Below are 22,730 nucleotides of genomic sequence, written 5' to 3' on the forward strand. Positions count from 1 at the left end.
CCGAGTTAAGCCTAACTGACACAAAAAACATATGTTGTACCTATCATACCTATTTCCTTTTCTTCTCACTTGACAGCTACCTGCTAAGTGTAAATCCATCCTGGAGGTGAGACTCTGGAAACAGAAGTTAGTAAGCAGTTGCAGAGGCATCTGCCCCAGGATTAAGACTTCTGGCCTCCACGGTCCCAAGCCTGGGAGGGTAACAACAGAGTGCCTGCACCCAGAGAATATGTTGAGAAAAGACAGTGGTATCCTCTACCAAAAAATAAAAATAAAAAAGAAAGAAAGAAAGAAAGAAACTTGGGAGCACATAGCTGTAGTTTACTCAACCCAAACTCCATTTCTGGCTGAGTGTAGGGAGGAAGGAGCGTCACCAGGTGCAACAGCTTTGCTGCTCGGGGAGAAGGCAGCCATCACAGCAGGCCTGCTGCAGCTTTGCTTGTTGTCTCCTTGTGTCCTGCTCCCTGTCCTGGTTTACCCTCTCCTTACTGCCTACCACCACCACTTCCTTTTCAGAGAAGCACCCCCCCACCCCCAGTGAAGAGACCAAGCTAGTAAGTCTGACATGCTTCTAAAAAAAGTCTGACCTGTTCTTAAAATGTTTCTACCAACAGAAAGTGCATTCCCCCCAAAATTACTTTGGTTCTCTGAAGGATCACGATTTAGCTACTCCTACTGGACACTGCCAAGACAGTGGTGTGCTTTTCCAAAACAGCTTGGATCATTAGGACAAAGACACCCAACTGGGAAGATGTGACAGTGGGACAGACTTCCCTAGGGTGGTTAAGCTGAATCACACTCTGACCATCCTTAGGATACATGATAACACTTTCCTGTCAGACAAAGCATTTCTTGCACACTCAAAACAACATTCACAACATAAAGAAGGCACAGCAGTGGAAAAACTTCTCACAGAGGGAGGCCTATTCATTATCAACAGCTATTTTGAACGGAAAAGCCTCAGGTGTCTTCGAAACAGAAGCCAAGTATCTACAGGGGCCCATCTGTAGATAAAGGCCACTTTGACAGTAGCATCGGAGCACTGACGAAGTTAGGAGAGTCCAAGCTTTGGTACAGAGAATAATTAATTTTACATATGGGCTTCCTACACAATAGAGCAAAGAGAAGATTAGCGTGAGCAGTATATCTTGCCTTTCAGATACAGCAGTTCTGCAGGACAGGAATGCAAGTGCAGCCACTCTGCTTTGGAAACAGGACTACCAGGAGACCTTAGTGGTCATGGAGTTTCAGCAAAAGATTTTAACGAAACTTTTTGGAAGGGACAACGTCAAGAAACAGCATCGGCAGCAGCCATTTCCTTAAGTCTTGTTCTTATTTCAAAAAGAGGAAACTCTGAAGAATTGTACTCATACTGCTGATGTTCCCAACGCTGCCTTCAGACAGAGAGCGAATGATGGACTCTAACCCACAGCACTGCACTGCTCTAAGAGTGCACGAGACACTTTTCTTGTGTACAGTTAAAGCAGCAGTGGCAATGTATGTTTTAATTTTACAGTGTCTCAGCACTGATGGATTAAATACATTACAGCATAAAAATTTCATTCACCTTTCAAGTCCACTGAATATCTGTGAGTTCCCACTGCTACCAGAAGTCTTAAATTAAAAAGAAAAATTTGAATTAAATTAGATTCGCCCTCAGACATACCTCTCCTACATGTCTGTCACACAAAAGTGCTTGAAGGTTTATTTTAATATTCCAAAGTGAAACAGTGGAGGCAAAATATCTTTTGATCAGATAAATAAATCCTCTGAAAAATAAAATAGAGAATACTACCCTGAACTGACTTAATTTCCCAGAATGGTGCCCCTGGCGTTTATCACTTCATCAAATAAGACCTTTGTTTCATTCAGACTTAGCGACTACACCAATAAGAAACACGAGGCCTATAAATTAAAACAATTTTAGGAATATATACAAATATTTGTTTGACATGTTTCAATTACGCTTTAAAACATTTTTATTGTTTATATGCAAATACAGATAGGTAGGGATTGTTATAATTTAGGATCAAAGTGAGCTATAGTCTGAGATGTGGGAAAGGAAGCACACAAAAAATTCAAAGAGAGTAAGTTTCTTCCTTTTTTTTTGCTTGGTTATACATACACTCAACGTTATTGATTTCAAGGGAAATTGTTCCCAATTTAAATGTCATTAGTGAGGAGAGAAAGGGACCCGCTGAGCTGAGAAATAATTAGCAACTTATTTCCTTCTTCCTCTTCCTGTGGGGGCAAAAATTCACACAAACGCCAGTGTCAGTGCAAACTGCAAACAGGAGCTTTGGGAACACGCACTCACGTTCTTGTAGTTTGTAAGTTCTTGAGTTATCAGTATGAAAGTAAAGTACAATGTTAGGAGGCAAGTCATAACAGTATGTGCTGTGAACTTTCATTTCTTGCTGTGAACTTTTACTTCTTGTAGCAGCAGCAATGTCTCCAATTTCAAACATTTCTCTAAATCTTCCAATCCATCTAGATCTCACTTTTCTCCATCTCTTCTCCATTTTAACTCATGCATGTCCCAGCCAGACTTCTCTATTGTAAAAGGAACTTTGAAAAGCATCAGGGATATTACCCTTCTAGTAATGCCAATTCTTGTCTTTGTTGTAAAACTTTTGGAATAAAACCATATCATATGAGAGCTTCTTTTAAAATATGCATAGCAGAGACAGCAATAGATCCATATCTAACTGCAGCTTCTGTTGTTAATTCTATCTACCACAATCTCCACATACTTCTGTAGACTTCATTCTGAGTCTTTATCTGAGCATTCCCCACTGCAATCTCTTTACACTAGTAAATTTATGTGGATCAGGATTGCAATTCATATTTAAAACTCCACTGACAATTAGACAGATGCTACAAACCTCTCCTTCATCTGCATGCATACAAGCATGCACATTTTCAATTTTCATACTGTAGCTAAGTATTTTAATAGGAAACCTAGGCCATATACAGCCAAAAGCTGTTCTATAGTTAATAGAGTTTTAATTTATTTGCCTGAAATGAAAATGCTAGTTCAGGCAGGAGTTAGATCGAGTCATTGCTGTTATAGTTTGCAATAAAACTTGTAAGTTATAGCAACACAACTGATACTAAAGCCAAATTTTAATCTGTTCACGGTACATAACGTGGTTTACCATGTCATCATTAAAACTCTCCTTTTCAGTTACCTATGACTTTGTCAAACTGTACTGTTTTAGTGGAAGTTTCTCAAACTTCCACTTGAGTGGAAGTATCCTCAAGGTGTAACTACGTTGAATGTTCTTAAAAAAAAAAATCTAAAATGGGCCAATTATTTCTAGGAACGAGTCTAAAAGAAAATACGTTCTTTATCCGTATGAAAAATTATACACATCTTTGCAAGATTTGGAGGCCCCACACTTTAGAGCAAGAACTTAACAACCGGCAAGAGAAAGGCGTTTGTCCTGCCCTGCCAACATTATCATATTCCTTATATAGTACATACAAACATATGCACTTATGTGCAAATGCATTAACACATTCTAAGAAAATTTGCCTTATTTTATATAGCTGCACAGGCTACTTACACAATTGCATACTGTTCTGAGGATTTTCTTTCTATTTTCTTTTCTGTAGTTGTTTTGGTCCCTGTGAATATAGCAGTAAAATGTACTACTTTTTACTCCTTTTTCTAACCTATTTTAATCATTTTGTTGTACATTTCTTAAGAACACCCCACGTTTTAAAATCTCTTATCTCAAGAGGGTTTCTTTTTTTTTTAGATGTGATCTTTTCTCACAGGTTCACATTGGCAGCATTTTCTCTCTGACTCAAGCTCTCACACCTGTCTTTCTGTTTCCCCTTCCAACGTACATGTGTCTATCTCTCTGTCACTCCCATTGTCCCCTTCGATAGTACCCAGCCATCTTCTGCTCCCCTTTCTCCCCCCGGTTCTCCACCACCTTTTCACAGTCTCTTTTCATCAAGCCCTTCTCTACAGCCGTTCTGGCTCTGACTACAGTGAAGTAACTCCTGCACACCCTTTCTGAGAACTGCTTACATACATCTATGATGATATGTGGCCTGAGTTAGATTTTCAATTTGTGTAGCTACTGGAAGGCATGAAGGCACACATGGTGAAAGAGCATTAATCCTACAATGTCCCAAAACATCCCAGTGAAGGCAGTGACGTCCACAGTTTCCTCTGATGTCACTAAGCCTTTCAGTCTGTAGACTTCCTAAAGAAATGTGACAATAGCATTCATTTAGTTGTGAGACATATGCCAAAGCTACATTAGGGCAAGATTTGCATAATCATATTGCTTTAAAATTGACTTAACGGCGCTTCTCATTGTTGAAATCCACAGATGTCTACTGTGATGCAACTATAGGTCATTTTGCTCTATGCTATGCATAACATCTTAAACACGATTTTGGATATCTAAATGCAAGTATTTGCACTCATATAGTACAGTTCCTAACGTTCATAAGCTCATGATCAGATTACACTGTTTCATCAATGCAATGCACATCTGTGAAAGATAATCTAGACCTCATTCTCCATTATCTCAAACTTAAAAAAAAAAAAAAAATCTGAGAAGGAGAACACAGGAGAGCAGAAACTGCTTATAAACAATATTGCACCACGGCAGTTTGAGAGAAGTTGTAAGATGGAGATGTATTTATTTCAGGATCACAATACACAGACTTCATCAATGAAAAAAATATGTTGTGTTTTTTTATTGATGCAGTATATCTTAGGTGTCAAGGGCTTGTATATCCTTCACAATTCAGTGGCTCCAGAATCTCATGCAGATGTATACTGGAGTTGCAACTGTCATTTTGCCCAAAAGACCACAGCAAAGCAAGAATCTCACAACTATTAAATGATGGATTTAGAGCAAAATTCCATTGAAAAATACATGAAGCTATGTCAAGTGATATCAGGTTATTTCACTTCACAAAAGGAGTTCATTAGCTGACCCCAGAGACAGAAGACAGAACATTAAAGGATCTTTTGCCATCTATGTTTCTAAACAGTAAAGTTTCCTAAGCAACTATATTTCTGCTGTAGAGCCTGCCCAGAACTGCCTACATCCAAGCAGTCTTACAGAACTAGTCACAGACGTACAAAAAGATGGAAGGATCTTGGGATAAAACTTTAGACACCTCCATGGTTAAATGGCAAATGAGAAGCAACTTGGACAAGGCAGAGGTTTTAAGAAACTTTCAGGCACTAGGTTCCTCAAGCAGCTCCAGTTCTGTTTTTGGCTAGAAGAAAAGCCTAATCATGGTGCTGAAAGAGCTGCACAGTCTGACAACGAAGCACACTAATAATCTGCAAATTAGGTGTTCCTTTGCTCAGGGGACTTCAGCAGGAACGCGCCCTCCAGATCGGCCCCATGTAAACTACTGAAGAAAAGGGAAACACTGCCACAGAACATTTAGCTGTATTTTGGGACAAAAGGGCTGCACAGATACCTAAAGCTTCAAGACTGTGGATAGGAGACAGGCACGTAAATTCCCTGAGAGTTGTTTGTCTTGACAGAAGCCTGACAGCTTTTTCTACCGACCACCTCTGGACATATCCTCTTTATTTACTGACTTTATAAAGACTACTTTAGAGGCTTTGGAGGCTTTACAGTAGGCTTGGCAGCCCACTAGTCCTACTGGAAGCCTGTGTGCCTAAATCAGGATTGCATTAGGCAGCTAGTATGTACAGTGAACTAGCTATAGGGCCAGTATGTGTAGTGAGACAAGTGCAATAGCAAATGAATAAATTTCATTTCACAGATATTTTGAGAATGGTACAAAAGGCATAAGTATAAATTTTTCTGACACAAACACTACACTGCATTCTTACTAGTATACTAGTACTTGCTCAGTATATTCATCCATCTTCACTTTCCATAGATTATAAAAGTCTTAGATTTTATTCTTAAAAGTGAATGTTTTCACTATGTTGTTTCTCAAGACACCTCTGCAGTATTATTTGCCATTTTACTGCTGCAATTGCAAAGTATTTGTTCAGTAACTCAACTTCTCATCATAAGCCTAAACACATGTTTATAGCAGGAACATAAACATTGCATATTACATGTTGGAAAATCCTGAAACAAAACTTGGATGAAGTGGAATCCCTCACAAGTTTAACCAATGGATAGGCCATCAATCATTTATTCTCCTCTCATAATGCTATTCGGTATGTGAGATGGTCATTGTTAATGAAAATAATACTCACAAAGGAAACACGAAGTATCTGAAGCCTCTGTAAATAAATATATATTATATATAAACATAAACAGGCCTTTTGGTTAGATAGATGGCCAGAGAGATAGACAGGGTTAAGCTCTTCAAGTGCAAATAAAACCAATATTGTTACTTCAGTTTTATGCATATGACTGCAGCTGTATGTAATAAGACAGCAAAACACATCAAAGTAATTTGAACTATAAATGGGACTATTTCAAAATGAAATTTGGCTAAATATGTTAACTCTTCGCCTCAGTTACTCCAATAATCTCTAACTGAAATCAGTGGAATGATAAAGGCAAAGTATGACCACACATAGGAAATTATACTGTCTTCTTATACATAGTCTGGGGGTAGAGAGGAACAGGCTAAATGCAGAAACCTTTTCTACACTTATATTCAGTCAAAATACCGATCAGCAGCAAAATGGGAATGTTTATGTGATAATCTCCTGGAACTTATCAAGGACAACAATAAAAACCCTACAGTTCTGACCAATTGACTTCAAAGGAGAAATAATCTAAGCAGGAAAGTCCCAGCATCACCCTGGGCCAATCCTCATTCACCTCACAATTTAAAAATTTTTCACTATAGAACATTGTCTATCATAAGCATATTGAAAATATTAGACATTGAAAACACCCTGAAGTCTGAGAGCTGTAACGGATTCTCACTTAGTAACAGCTAATATCCCAATCAATGTTACTGTAATTCTAGAACTGTGTATAGCAATGTAACAAGGAACTTCAGAGTAGTAGGGACAGAACAGCCTGACCATTTTATCTACTTGATCCTTTAATACATGTCAATCAGATACATAATTTATAATTTATTAATTTTATTTAGAATAAGATGTGGCATTGATCATCCTCAGCCATCAAAATAAAATGAAACCAAATCTAGCAATAGATCTCTGAAGAAAATAATGCTACCATAATATGTAGCATACCTGGCTTCAATCTCCTGCAAAAACCATTCATTAGCACTAAAAATAAATGAGAAACAACTCAGAGAAAAAATACACAGGTAAACAGATAATGATATAACAGGTATTTATATTATGCTTACTTTATTTTAGATTGAAGTATTTTAATTGTAGATCAACGTACTGCAATAAATACCAGTTTATTTTGTCTCTATTGCTGAGCATACAATTTCTTTAATAAAGATGCATTTCCATATACAGCCACACCGAAGTGAATGAAATTGCTACCACTTTGCATTGATTTAACTCAGAGCTGAATGTAGACCAATGTTTTTTTACCACTCATCCACATTTCTCTTCTATAATCCTTCATGCAACGGCAACAACAACAAAAAGGAAACAGTGAACCTTTTCCTGTTACAAGAATCTAACATGTACGGTCACACACTAGCACTCCCCAGAGCAGCGCCGCAGAACCACTGCCATGCTCCTGGCCATTGTGGCAACCTACCAGGAAACTGAGTGGCATAACTGATTTGCACGTACATTTAAAAAATGCACACAGATTTTAATCAGAAAAAAAAAAAGTTCTAATTATGAAACATTACAAATATATTCAGAGCTATAAAAACTCTGAGCAAGAACAAAGGACAGGCTGGTAAAGAGAAAGGTGACACCACTTGTCTAAAATCAACATGCATGCACGCATTTGATATGATCTGGAGTGGCTGCATATGCTGCAGGTTTGTGCACATTAGGTTACTATATACGTAACCTAATACGTATATATGCAATGGAGAAGAAATACTCTCTGCTTAGCTCCTCACTAGGAGAAAATCCTTTATGCTCAACCTGAAGAACGCAGAGCCCTCTGGAAAGCCAAAAAAAACCCAATGAGAAGGGGCTGTGATCCATCTTCAGCTTATTTTTTCCAAATTTCATAGACACTGAACTCAGAGAATTCCCCGTTTGCCTGATAGGCCTGAAAGAGGTGCGCTGGCTAGGCTCCTTGTCTCGCCAGGAGCAGCTCTGTGCCATAGTATGAAACCTCCCTGATCAAAGACAGTCATTCAGGGTAGCTTACGGTGCTATATCTACGCAGCTGTGAAAGAGCAGTCTTCGGTGAGGTTATGCACACAAGACTTTCACTCTCCTTCCACCTCCCCAGATGCACGGGGTACTCCCTGCGCAGCGTCTAGAGCCCATTCCTGTGCCCCTGGAGGTGCCCGATGGCACTAACCCTCCAGGCTAGCTCAGCCCATGTAGGTCCTGCCTGCTCAAGGCACACTTCACCCACCCTAAGCCTTCAAGGCTGGTGACCTGCACAACCGGCAAACCTGGTTTTAAAGCCTCTTTCGTAACCGAAAAACAGAGACTGCCTAAGGAGTCTGGCTCAGGCTAGTGAAACCCCACCGACTGGTTTACAACGGGAAGAGGGAAAAAACCTTCATCTGTCACATAAATCATTACAGGAGAAAGAGAAAAATAACGAAGGAAAACCTCAAACAACATCCTAGAAGGCAAAAAGTAGAGGAAACACCAATTATATTACTGGACAAACACATTAAAAGATGTTGTAATGATCCCCTGAATAAGTATCGAACACCCTGGAAGTTCAGAGTTAGAATTAATAGCACCATGTGCCTAATAAAATACGTGTTGCTGTTGATGGAAGTATCAGAAGGTTTCCTATATAGAACAGTACAGAGTTAAAAAGTAGTTACTGGAGGGATGATTCTGAAGGTCCAGAAGGAGCATTTTTAAAAAAGAGTAGCTATTCTGTAAATGGAGGAATGGGAAACCATATAAAGCAGTATCTATTTTCTTATTTGCTTTACAGTTCTATTTAAGGCATTTTCTATGATTCCTAAGAATTTAAAATTTTTATGGGTTCAGGCTAGGATGTGTTGCTATACTGTGCAGCATCAACAGTAAAAGATCCAAAATACTGCTTATTTCTAAACATCTCTGTTGAGTCTTACTTAGGTACAATAGAAATTTAAAAACATCCCAGTTGAAATAGATTTTTAAACCTAACTCAGCAAACAGCTCGGACTGCAGCTGCAATTATTTCAACAGTGACTTTTTTCCTATCCACCCACATATTAGACACCAGAAACAGAATAACGGATAACAATGAACATGTGATCTCTCTGATTAAAAGTCTGAGCACCCTTTGTTATTCTGGTGAACCTTCCCAAGAACTGAAATAAACATTTCAGGAGATGTATGTATGTATGAATGAACGAGGAGAACTGAGAAATATCTGATCTATATCCTCTGTTTTTAACTAGCTCAGTAGTTATTGAATACCAACTATTTCATGCTTCTCTGCTTTAACAATATGAACATAATAGATGCCAGTTTTTGCCAGAATAAATCAACATGCAAAGCACCCCTGGAAAACAAAAGGCTAGAAGAAAGAAAATGGAGAATGACGAGAAGGAATGCAAAGAAAAGTTGTAAGGAGCCCACGCTGACCAGTGGCATGGCCAGAAGTGGAAAGGGCATGGCCAGGATTGGTGTGAAACCATCTCTAACGTCTGCTGGTAGAAGAGCTCATTATCTCCCGAGAGGGGGCTACAGAGGCAACGTTTTCCAGGGGCCGGGACCTTCTCTATGCCAGAGAGATGCTGTGGGAACAGCCATGCTGCACGCAGACAGGAAAGTGCTCTGTCAAGCTCACCCCAGCACCGAAAGTGAAAAAAGAGACCACTGCGGCATCTTAGCTGATGCCTTTGCTAGTGGGGTTGCACCACATTCAAATCTGAGACTCTAAGACCACACAGCTGAGAACACCTGCTTGTTATGTGGGAAACTTCTCAACTCGCTATCACTTCATCTCTGCCCCATTTTTCCCCTTTTCAATACAAGCCATTCCCAAAGAACATTATATCTCACTTTGTCAGCTTCCATGAAACTGGTCCTTACCTGCCATCTGAAATGCAAACACAGACAATGTGTAATTTCACTTTGCTATGTATTCACACTTACACATTAAACTATTCAATTAGATGTCAATGAAGATAGGTATTGCATTTATATTTAGCTTCGCTCTATTTAAACTTCTTTAACAAGATGACTACAATTATAGATAGATCCTCAGTGCTATAAGTTGGCATGACAATGGTAATTTGTCAATTTAAATCATCAGAGAATATGGGTAATGTTACCTCCCATAAAGTGCAACAGAGAAGTAACTTGGGATAAACTACAGATGGAAATGTGCTGTAAGAAGCCAGAATAATGGCAAAATGCTCATTAATATCAGCAATTTATGATGATTTGCTCAGAACTGATGGCAAACACTTCTACAGTGTGACTGTTATATACTCTAAAATACACCTGCAAGTGTGCTTTAGAAATTGCTATGCCAGACAAGGCATGCCACTTCTCACAGAGGCCTTATTTGATACTTCAAAGACTTGACCCATTGTGCTCTTGGCTCATTACGCCACATTAATAAGGGAGGGGAGAAAGGAGTTGGTCGCTTGGGTAGAAGCTTTTCTTGACCCTAGATGACGATCAGCTTATGTCCTCCAGCAGAAAAATCAATAGCCTTTGTAATTTTTATCCTGACTCATGTAACTGCAACTCCTGCTCCCCTCATAGACAGCAATGCCTAATCCTTATTAGCTCACTAGGAGGCCAGGGCCTTCCGTGCACCCACTCCAACGTTGAAGCCAGACAGCGCTTGAAGTAAAAAGTATTTACACTCCGTATCTAGGTGTGTGTGTTGTCCTTGACAAAGGTCAGTTTTTAGCTGAACTACAGGATCAATGTGTACTTCTTCATGCCCAAATAAACAGTAACACTTTTACAAAGTCGTATTTTTAAAAATCTATTTATTGATGCTTAAACAGAGAAACAATATAGTAACCAATCATTAACAACAAGAGGGACAATCTAAAAGAAATAAACGCACATCAATAAAATATAAATTCAGGTACAGAAAGAGCCTAGAGTCTCCCTCCTCTCATCTATTCCCTATAGTGTGGTTCTGAGGGAAAATGCATTTCTTCTAATTCACTACACATAGCTAAACCCAATAAATATAGGAATTTGATACAATTTGTCACTTTGAATAGGAGTAACAGGAAACAAGAAAAAAATGTAATAGCCAAAAAACAGAATTTGTAAGGTCTTTTCAAATCGATATTACCTAGCAAAATACCTTAATAAAAAGAACTCAGCCGGTAGCAGCTAATCCCATGCAATTTTACTTCAGTAATAAAGGCAGCACAGAGTTAACCAAGACTAAAGTTTGATGTAAAAATTCCCATCAACAGCTAAATTTGCCACAGGGAACATTGAGAAAGCAGGACGATATGCCAAATGTTATGCTGCTTTTGTGTCGTACAGATACTTGCAGCAATATGAAGCATGTGCAAATAGGTTTGCTGAAGGCAGGAGAACTTGTATCTTTGGTAGGCTGATTACTGGAACTCCTTACTTCGTACTCTAGAGACCAATACTAGCTAATTTAAAACTTCTCTTGGCCTGACTTAACAAAACTAGCATATGCCCAAGGAGATTCTTTCAGAGTTTATGTTCCTCCTGTTGCCACCTAAACGTACCCAATTTCACTCTTCTCATCATCCACTGATAAAACATGAGTCCTTTTTCAACGTATAAACCCACAAAATCCTACTATTGAAACTTTATTCCAAGCTTAGTAAGCCTTCTTCTATATGGTGGTTAAAAGTCTTTATAGAAAAATAATTCTCTTACTCTGCCTTCTTGAAAGAAAGAATTAATAAGCTCAATTTTCAGCTGTGACCTCATTACAGCTACGGTAATGTACAAAATGTAATATACAGAGATGTAAAATCCATAAAACCTTGTTAAACCATTAGACAACCTTTATTTATTTAATTCCCCAACCATAAGGGAAGGTTGTTGATAGTGTCCGTAAGTACTGCATTAAGTTGGTAATTAAATGTATATTTTTCAGAAGTTTTTAATACTTGGAGGTCGTATTTTTTGGTCCAAAATACTGCAAAACCCAATTCTTCTACGTTATTTTCACTGTCTTGTACAAATTGTATTGATATGATCGGATTTCACACTGTTTTAATATGGGCAAAGCTAATACGACCCTTTTAGGCATATTCACAGGGTAGTCTTCTTTAAGAAATTACCATTTCTATTTCAACTGGTAGTTGTATCTACAAAAAGCTTTGAAACCATTTTGGGAATTAGTTTAAGATTTAATGCCGATTCTGAGTGAGTGACAGGTAAAGAGTTTTTCATGTGGCCTAGCAAATTATGTTCTTTAAAAAGGACTCTCTGACAACCTGGTTTTCAGATGCTAAGGCAGAAAAAGACACAGAAAGAGGAGCATGGTTTTGACAATTGGCCTTCTATCTTTGCCCTCTGCAATGACAGCGACTTGATAAGAATGCATGAAAGAAAGCTTTTCTCCTTAGATAAATTGCAGGTCTCCTGCCATTGACGAAAGTATTCAAAATGAGAATACATCTTCAAAGATGGCAGTATTAAAATAGAACACTGGTCTTCCTAACTCCCCCAGTGTGAAAAATTACCTGCATTTCCATTCACTAGGAGTACAGTCATGGCCAAATGAGAAATTCAGCAATGCTGTTGTAGACCCAGTTGAGACCCATCACATCAGTGGAACTAGTCTGGATTTACACAGCTGTAATTGACCCTCAGCAAGTACTTTTATGACAATAAAGGACTTCCTGTTTTAAAAACCTTAATCAATCAACTCTGGGCCCTAATCTGACAGAAATGCATACTAATTACTTTCATGTCTTACTCTATGTATGATTATGACCGGGTGAGAACCCCGGCCAAAGATGAATTTTTCAACATTAAAAAGGGGAGATGCATGAAGGAGAATGAGCAGAATTTTGAAAAAATAACATAAAATATCCTATCACTTGCAGAAAAGTTAATGACCTGGAATACTATGTCTATCCTGTAGGCTATTTTTCCTACTTGAGAGTAAACGCTGTCTGTCATATAGGTATTGTCTGTCAATAAGGTATTAAGCTTATTCGGTAGAGACAAGCCAGATGAATAGTGAAAAGTTATCCTGTCTTCTAGCTTTGCTCTTAAAATATGAAAAATGTTTTTCTATAAACATAAGACAAAATATTCATTTAAAGTAACGTTTATGAAACCAAGATTCCAAGACAGCATTCTGCAACCTACAAATTAAACGTGGAATGCTGTAGAGGAACTGAAAGCAACTTATTTTTAATTATAAACTTTTTTTTTTTTTGCAAATGCTATGTTGCCATTTTTTGCACTCTCTTTTTACAAACAGTACATTTCATTAGACAGGAGACATGCTGGTGCTCCTCCTAGCTCTAATCAATGCTTTAAGTCTAGAAGGAGAAATCCGGAGGGCTTGCTAGTTTCTTTGAGCCTCCTTTCTGCCCTCAATTCTTTACTCAAGACAAGTTCCCACTGAGCACAACACAAGCGTCTCTCAGACGGACTGTGTCAAAGGGACTCAGCTCAATAATAACTGCCGAGATAAGCCACAATCTTTTACAACAGCCAGAAAAAGCCAAAACCTCCTACAGGCTTCACACTAGTACTCTGTCTTCAGTTGAGTTATGGAAACACACTCACCCTCCGATATTTAACCAATATTTTTTCTCCCTGTTGCCTAATCTGAGCACGCGCAAGACCATGACTTACTCCCACAGGATTGCATAATGCCCAAAGCATTTATAAAGTTGTTTAGCCCCTGTAGTAGGGGAACACAGTGTCTGATATAAAGCTCCCTGGAGTTTAATGGGTCTTTCCAGGAGATGCCTGACTCATAAAAGCTATGATTGTTCCCAGTCCTTATGTAAGGCTCTTTCCTACTCTTCCCTCTCATACAAACAGGCTGGATGCAATCTGGCATTTAGACTGCATGAGCATGCAGACTGGGAAAGAGAGGTATTTTTGCATCTTCCTTATTCCCTTTTCTTTCAATGAGGTTTTTACCTACTGCTGCACTGGATAGTAGAAGCTTATCTTTATGAGTCAATTTTACCCTGATAAAATGAGGTCCTTTTCCCGAGCTGAGGCCAATTCAATGAAACATGCTGTAAAAATCTTCAACCTGCTGTAGCAAGGAGGACATTAATTCTTAAGAGCTATACTCTAGACTGTGATTTATTTAATGTCAAGGCAGAATTATATATTGGACTCTTTTCTAGATTTACTCAAATTTCATCTCTTTCTTTGTTTTAATTGTAACTAAACTGAACTCTCCCAGCAGTTAAAAATTTACTTTCCCTCTAGCTGCTGAAGCTTATTAAAGTAGGTATTTTGATTCTGAGAGATTAGACTCTGACTCAGAGGAGAATTCATATGCTGCACAGTAAGTAATTCATGGAAAAAAAAATGCCAACAGGTATCTTTGGATCTTTATTTATGAGTACTGAAAAATATGGGATATTGTTAGAGTTTAACAGAAAAAGAAATCAGAAATGGCAATAGTCCCAATACAGACAAAAGTGATCTAAACGAATTTTGTCACAGTGAACGCAGCTTTTAAATTTATTTGTCTTATCACATTAACACTTTAACAATGACAGCCTACAGGTCTATTTTTAGGTACTTTAATATGTTAAAATATGTGATGAAAGCAGAGAAAGAAGAAGTTGCTGTAAACGTTTTCTGTAAAGACATTCAAGCACTTCTCCAAACTCAGTGCTGGTGAAACATTCAAACAACAGTGCATACATTAATACAACAAAAAAACCCACATAAAGAACCTGTTGTTTCTCAAATGCGTTAAGCAAAGTACAGTAATACTGAGACCAGTATGTGGTGTGGGAGTTCAGCACTTTTGAAAACGAGGCCATACATTTATGTGCCTAAGAACATGTTGTACTGACAGAAAAGTAGACATTCACAATTTGAATATATTGCTCTTAGTATCAGTACAGTAGCTAAGTGAAAGGAGATAGCCCCTCACTTTACCAGCCTGGCAAGCGATCTCCGCAAGACCATAATCTCCCTAAATCTCCATCTCACTGATGGAGATTCAGTTCATTTCAGACACCGCTGATCCTCTAAAGCAAGGCAAGAGGGATCTGTCAGAAACAAGACCATCTAAAAAGGCAAGCTCAATGAGATCGTGAGTAGAACAGAGTTATTTTGCTTTACACAAACTCTTAATGTTGCATTTAATTGCTTTTCTACTATAGTGTTTTATTAGAAGTCTTTTTAGGATGAATCATTTGCTAAGTTACACCTACTGAATTTCTCGTAGTATCTATCAAAAAAATTATTATCTATCGGAATGTGCTGGTGGGTTTCAGGTACATACTAAATACAGTCAATATTAGAAGATACTATTAAATCAGAATAGGTATGGGTATCAGGAATTCATAGAGTAGGAAATGCTTGCTTTAAAGAGAGATTTTAAAACTGAAGTACAATTAATACCTGACACAGAACTGCTTTTTATAAGTACCCAAGGCTGTATTCAACATTACTTCACCTACAGAATCTTTAGTGAAGCAACGAAAATAACAATGTATATCAGATCAGGGCCAGTGCAGGTCATAGATAAACCTAGACTGATGTCCCATATTGCATATTTATCCTGCAGAAACAGATGTAGTCCCAGCAAAAATGCTAAGCCATATTTGATAGGAAAGTTAAAACTGAAAGAGGACATTCAGTTTTCCAGTTATTTTGGAATAGCATTAAACAGAATTAAGTACAAGATTGTGCATCTAGCCTTCATCCCTATCTTGCTGTAGCAGAGAGATATTTTGGGAACCTAACTATATACTTAATATCCTGAACACAAAGTTGAGAATAGTAAGCAACTGTCAGCAAAAGAAGACAACCTATACTTGTACGAGCCCTTCCTGAGCACTGTATTTACAGACCTGTATAAAACCGATTCCAGCTACACTAAAACACTCAGAACAATGGGTTCCAGAAAAAACAGTTTCTCATCTTCTTAAGCCACACTTTCATGGAAACTTTTATCTCATATTAGTCACCACTGCTTCAAAGAAGAGCAGCCCAACCTTTTCTTCCCAACCCTCATATAGCTCCCTTCCTAAAGCCAGTAAAAGCATTTATTCGTCCATGCAATGAACCAGGCAGATGAGCTAGGTTAAAACTAATCTATCCAGAAATGACTAGTCTTAAACTGGATCACTTTGGAAAAGAAAGGAAGAGTCAAAATGTTCAGAAAAATGTTTCCATTTTGATGTTTTCGGATGGAAACATTTTTATGCTTTGGTTTAAAAATGTCTTTCCTTTTTTGCGACAGTACAGTTAAACTGAATGTAATTTTAAGATAAAAACATGCATTAATTAGCCTGAAACCATTTTCTTCACAGGTTTTTTGTATTTAAGACTTTCAGTATTATCACAATGACACCAGGATTTCAAAATCATTCATTAAATGGAATCCTGATGTAGGCAGAGTTTTATTAAATTTATATAAGTACCAGTCAGGTATGGGCCTAAAAATTCAAAGAGCCTCTGGTGGGAAAGTTATTTAACACTATTTATTATTATCAAGTGGCTCAAACACACGGTGGACATGACGCACCTGGACTTCTGATATGTGGTTTCTGTCTCTAGCTGTAGTCACTGCTACGCTGAGGTGGGAATTAACTCATCCATTTACGAGAGAACGCCCAGTACTACAATAATAAGCACTGTGGATAACCCCTTGAACAGAAAACGAAAGCTAAACATTCAAAATCAAAACAACGTAAGTTAATATTTTGCCATTATTTAAAGCAAAAATAAAGAGGAAGGAAAATCTTTACTCGTGTTCTTAAATCATTTCAGACCACTATTCAACTTCCCATGCATTTACAGAATTGCCATTATTATCATCATTCTGCTCATGTAGGGAAAGCAGAACATCAGAATCCACTGTGCAAATGGAAGATGTAAATTCTGCCAACAAAATTAATCTCTGTGTTTAGTTCATACAGGTCGTATCTACTTTCTTTAAAATATGCTGCAGTATAATATATGTTCACATGCACAGCCTTTATTGTCACTGTCCCTCACTGCCAATGGCAGTTAAGTACATATTTGATTAAAGAGATATATCAGAACTGATATGATGTCCTTGTTTAGCTCCAAAAAAGAAAAGGGGAGAAAAACACTAAAAAATGAAGCACCTTTTTTTCAGGGCAACCAGGCACTACTTTTATGTAAACCATGTCAAATGATATATCAAGTGAAAACAACTTCAAGGCATCATGCATTTTTATTAGAAAGATGACAGATCAGCAATTCTGTTCAGTCTGTGGGGTTTCTGGAGAAGCAATGTTTCATACAGGCACAGATAATAGGACAAAGGAGACAAGAGATTTAAAAAAAAAAAAAAAACCTTCAACATGTTCACGCTTTAATATCCTCTTTAGTTCCTGCAGTAAAAAGCATAAAGAATTCGGCCATTTCTGATATTCTGCCAGAAGTAGTTAGAGTAGAGTAAATCTTGCACAGTCACAGCATCTGAACGAACACCTCACTTTATAAGACATACCTCTCACCTTACTATCACTTTCTGACAATGAAATTTAAATGATTAAATTGATAGACTCATATTTAGTGTTCACACTGGCCACAAAGATGTTCTTCACTAATAAATTCCTCATTACAACTTTCCAAACCGGGAAGCATCTCCGCACTATCAAACAACACAAATAATTTAGAAGTGTGAACACAATTCCGTTTAGAAAAAAATGAAGTACTGTCCAAACAGAGGCCAAAATGATTAATTAAACTACACAGTTTGTAAAGCGTTATTTATGGTAATTAAAGCAATATAAATATGTTTGTATTTACAGAGATTCTTCCCTCCTAACTTTTCAAGAAAAATCCTGCAAGTGCAGGATCTTCTTTAAGCATATTCTTGCCTACCTAACGATCATTTACACATTTACTATTTAACACAGTATAATAGCTTAATACCACCTAAAGGTCAAATGTTGGAACAGGTCTACATAATGAACAAAAAAGATAATAGTTCTCAGTTGGTTTCACTGGAAGCTCTGTACTTGAACAAAAGCTAAGTCATGCCCTCAAGGTTTGGTTCAGGACTTTACTTTGGGAATACAAATTAACTCCTCAGAAGCTGTAAGTGTGCTCTGGATCAGGCCTATCTGCTTGGTTTGATCTGAAATGTGGTTATGCACCACCTCAATATTTGAATAGTGCTAATGTACAAAGGGGCAGTGCAATCAATCCAAGCAACAGTGAAAAATCTGATAAGGTCAGAGAAGTTGGGCCCCAGAAGAAAAATCTCACACAAATAAAGTTAACCGTTTAAAAAACAAACAGAAATTTTAGGTTATCATTATACCCAAAATTGTACTGGTACACTGACTTCCATGGGCTTATACTGATTTACTGAGAATCTGGCTCCACTGAGACACGGACTTAATGTGTACCATTGGCAGCTACAGTATGCACAGGAAACCCCCCAGCTATGTTTAGCTTGCTTCATGCAAGGGTAAGGCAAAGAATTTTCCCTCTCAAACATAAAACATAACTGCCTTCCTTCAGGTGTTTCTGTTCTTGCACCTAGCCAGAGCAAACAGAGCAAAGCTGTACTACACATTAACATTTGAGTGTCATACATCTAAGGGAAGCAAAGAAAAAGTCCTAGTTTGAACCATCACTAGAGAGTGCTAAAGGGCTGATCGCATCCTGTAATCCTCCTTACACACCATTCCAACTCTTACTGATTTAAACCTGTTTCTCACTTTGGAAACTGAGCATATTCCCTTTGCCCATTACTTGAAAACCTGTGTTGATGTCAGGTTGAAAAATACAAAGTCATCAGACTGAATATCTGAAGTAACAGAACGAGGCATATAAGCTGATATTCCGTCTATGACCTTCATTGCGTACCATAAGTTAATAGAGGTTTTGCCATATAGGGACAATTCCTGAGTGCAGTAGTCAAAAAATGGGATCACCACTCAAAAAGTCGATAGCTGCAGCAGTGTCGACAGGAGAAAAATCATGGCCAAGTACAAGATCTTTGGATAGCCGTCCTAAACAGATATCACAGACAAGTCACCGCTGTTGAATGTTGTAGAGCCTGCACTGGAGTCCTGCCCTAAGGTTATACTTATTACAATATACCCAATGTTCACCTAGCATCTTTCTCTAAGAATAAACCACTAACTTATCTTTGACATGAGAAACAGCAGTTTGGCCCTTAATGGTAAAGGCTTAGGGTTTTTCATTTTATGTATGAAGAGAGCTTACTATCATAAACTAGCCACTCAGTACGCCACTGCATACTAAGAATATTGTAAAGCATCTCTCTAAATCCGAAAAAAAAAAACAAGCAGAGAACATGAAACCCTTTTTCAAAGTATTCTTTCTAAGCGTCCTTAAAATGTCAAAAGGAAGGTGAAATTTGAGTATGCACTATTTAACCCACTTTCATCAGTTTCTCTAAGCTTAACTTTTGTATCTCAATTCAACTTGAGTTTTCAGGATCCTGCGACTACTTTCAAGTCAACAGCTTCTTAAGCGGATGACCCTAGTAAAAATTCTAGGCTGCGGGATGCATGGCCATCTTCTGTCTCTCCTTGTAGAAGTGACAATATTTTGCTTCAGTGTTACCAATAAGTTTGTTTTCCATCAGTTATGCCCTTAGGCTTTTTACTTTATTCAGCTTGAAAAATGGAAACAATAGAAAGGTTTCACTTCCTGGTTTCTTGCTGCAATGTTGGGATTACAAAATAGTGCAAAGTAACTTTCAAATTCAGTTTGTTTTAATTAAATGAAAAGAAGTAGTACTTCTGTAAGATAATTTCAACTGCACCAAGTTTTCCAAAACTATCTTTTAAAACAAGACCAAACCAAAACATATGTTAAAACCCTACATTAAAGGGTATATTTTAAGCAACCTGTAAATACATTTGATTCTGAGCTATTGGATGAACTGTTCTGCTCCACCGAAAATGATATGAGTTAGTCTTTCCTTCAATAGGAAGAAATAGGCTAGGGAAGTAGGAAAGTGTTTTTCTGAGCAGTCTAGGAGCCTGCGGACCATCTGGAAGCCTGATCCTACAGCCAGACCCTGAAGCATGCACAGAGCAGAACCGAGGGCTATAAGCACACTGCCTGCATCGCAAGGTTCACCTGCAAAGATCAGATTTCAGTATACAGTACTTTAAGCTGACGTACCCTGGGAAAGAAACACAACTGCCGCACGTATCAGATGAACTGTTTGGAAAATAAATAAATAAATAAATAGAACCAGGATGTCTTTCTAAGCCTTGTAAGACTAAGTGATAGGAGAACGACCTAGCATATACTCTAAATACTATATCAAGTAAAAGCCAACTAGAAGCCAGGAAAACAAAAAAGATGTGCGTTCCACTAATACAAGCTTTTAAATATGTTTTCTTTTGAAAACAGACAAACAAAACAAATGATGAAATGTAATTAAAAATGTATAAATGCACAAGCCAATTTATAAACAAAAACTGTTCTATTAATTTAGAAATAATGTCTAAATTAACATTCAATTAAAACAACAAATATTTTATGTTATAAGCTAGCCTGACATTTTACTTATTTTCTGAGAAGCTAAATTTGGTCAACTGCAGACAGTCTTGCATCTGTCGTGGAACTAAATATGGCTCTCAAATGCAAGAGAATTAGATGCTGATGTGATATTTGGCTTATTTGTTATTAAAATCATTTCTTTCTCAGTTTTTTTAAAGATGAATTAACTTCTTATTTCATATTTGTTGTATTGTCTTTGTTGTGTTTCTGTTAAGTTCACATTATAATTTCTACGTATACACATAAATTAAAAAACAGAAACGGTGGAGCGTGCCACAGAACAGCACTTAGAGGAATGAGCTTCTGACAACTAGGATCACCTTTCTGATCACCTCCCTCAACACTTTCTCCTCAGTTTACGTTTGTCTAAATGTAGATGATTTACTGATCACTCCTTGCAAAAGGAAAGGAAACATAAAGCCTGGCACTGTGCTGTATCAATGTAGCTCACCGAAGCAGGAAACGAAGTGAGTCATTATTGCAAAAAAAGTACCTTTTGGAGCCTCCGATATAGGTGAAGGTAAAGGTGGAGTCTGAGTACCTGAAATCTGAAATACAAAGGCTTGCGTTATTATAACTTATCATCCGTTCTTTATTTCAGCGGTGGGAGCTGAGGTCTCCCAGACCAGCGTTCTGCTGCCGCTAAGGGGGGGCTACCATGAATCAGGGGAAATGCAGCAACTCTTCCCCCCCCCCAGCCCCTTGCAACAAGTGCTCTGGTGCTATGGCAACGGCAGGAATTTCCATTGTCAGTAAAAGGCAACAGGCAGCAACAAGCCGGGCGCCTGCTACGGCAAATCAAATACTGTACAGAACCGTCCCCGTGAAGAAAGAAGCCAAACCCCGATGGTGTGGCACGGAACAGCGTCGCTTGCCCCTCGCCGTTCCCCCAGCGCTGACTGCGGGCAGGCATCTGGGCGTAAATACACGCCCGGAGGCGGGCAGCAGCCCGAGCGCCCCGGCGATAACGCCGAGGCTCCCCGCGGAGCGCAGCACCCCGCTGGGCACGGCACGGCGGCAGCGCCAAGCAGCGGCCCCCCCCACCCCCCACCAGAGAGGCACGGTCGGGCGTGTGGCCACTGCCATGCTCCCTGACTTGGGATACCCCCCCCCCCTTTCCCAGCCGGCGTCTCGTCTCATCTGCCCTCACATGCCCTCGGAAGGAGAGGAGGAAGAGAGGAGAAGAGAAGGGGCTGATGCCAGGCACATGCAGGCTTCAGAGGCGGCCACCATCCCCCTGGACATGGCCCCCGAAAGGGCTCAGCCGTACCCCGGCCAGGCATGCCGCGGCGGGGGAAGGGGCGGGGGCGGGCGGGCAGGCAGGCGGGGGGCGTCGCGCCGCGGACCTGGCGCCCGGCAGATAAACTCACCTGCAAACAGGCAGTCCTTCTCCGCCTTGCACTTTTGGATCACAACGTCAATATCCTTCTGAATCCTCTCTTGTCTTGAACACATCCCCATGAAATAAATCCCAGGGGAAAAAAAAAGCAGTCTTTATTTCCACCCCGCCCCACCCCCCGCTCTGCCAGTTTCAATATTCAGTCCAAAAGATGGACCCCGGGGCCGGCTAACAGAAGTCTCCCCCAGCCCCGAAGTGATCCGCTCGGCCGGGTGGAGGACGGAGGAGGAAGGCGGCGGGAGCCGATGTTGCATGCCCAGATGTGCCCGCCCAGATGTGCCGCCGCTGCCGGCGGATGGCAATTTCCTCCTTCCCTGACAATAGATCCAGCGGAGGGTGGCGGCGGCCACACGGGAACCCCCCCACCCCTCAGGGTTTTTTGGGTTGGTTGTTGGATTTTTTTTTTTTTGAGGGAAAAAAAAGGGGGGGGAGGGGGCAAAGCGCCAACCCGACCGCTCACATCCCTCCTGCCCCCTCCCGCCACCAGCGGCGACCGCCGCGCAGCAGCAGCGCTGAGAGCCCGGCGGCGGCGGCGCCCGCACCCGGTCCCTGGCGGCGCGGCGCGGCGGGGCCGGGCCGGCGCTGCTGCAGCGACGCCGAGCCGCAGACCCTCCCCTCGCT

General features: G+C 39.5%; 1 protein-coding gene across 2 annotated transcripts in view; it reads right to left on the minus strand.

The window, feature by feature from the left end:
- LOC138060890 (protein mono-ADP-ribosyltransferase PARP8) overlaps nucleotides 1–22,730 on the minus strand; it is a 121,028-nt gene that overhangs the window by 97,514 nt on the left and 784 nt on the right. Inside the window, exons 2-3 of one of the 2 annotated variants that reach the window (XM_068924659.1) lie at nucleotides 22,081–22,154; nucleotides 21,204–21,258 (exon numbers count right to left, since the gene is read on the minus strand). In XM_068924659.1, the coding sequence (XP_068780760.1) occupies nucleotides 21,204–21,258; nucleotides 22,081–22,154 (129 nt within the window). Of the gene's footprint in view, nucleotides 1–21,203; nucleotides 21,259–22,080; nucleotides 22,674–22,730 lie in introns of those variants that run through there. The other variant, XM_068924658.1, reaches the window with a different exon arrangement.

Source organism: Struthio camelus, chromosome W (genome assembly GCF_040807025.1).
Source record: "Struthio camelus isolate bStrCam1 chromosome W, bStrCam1.hap1, whole genome shotgun sequence".
In the NCBI taxonomy this organism is placed as follows: Eukaryota; Metazoa; Chordata; class Aves; order Struthioniformes; family Struthionidae; genus Struthio; species Struthio camelus.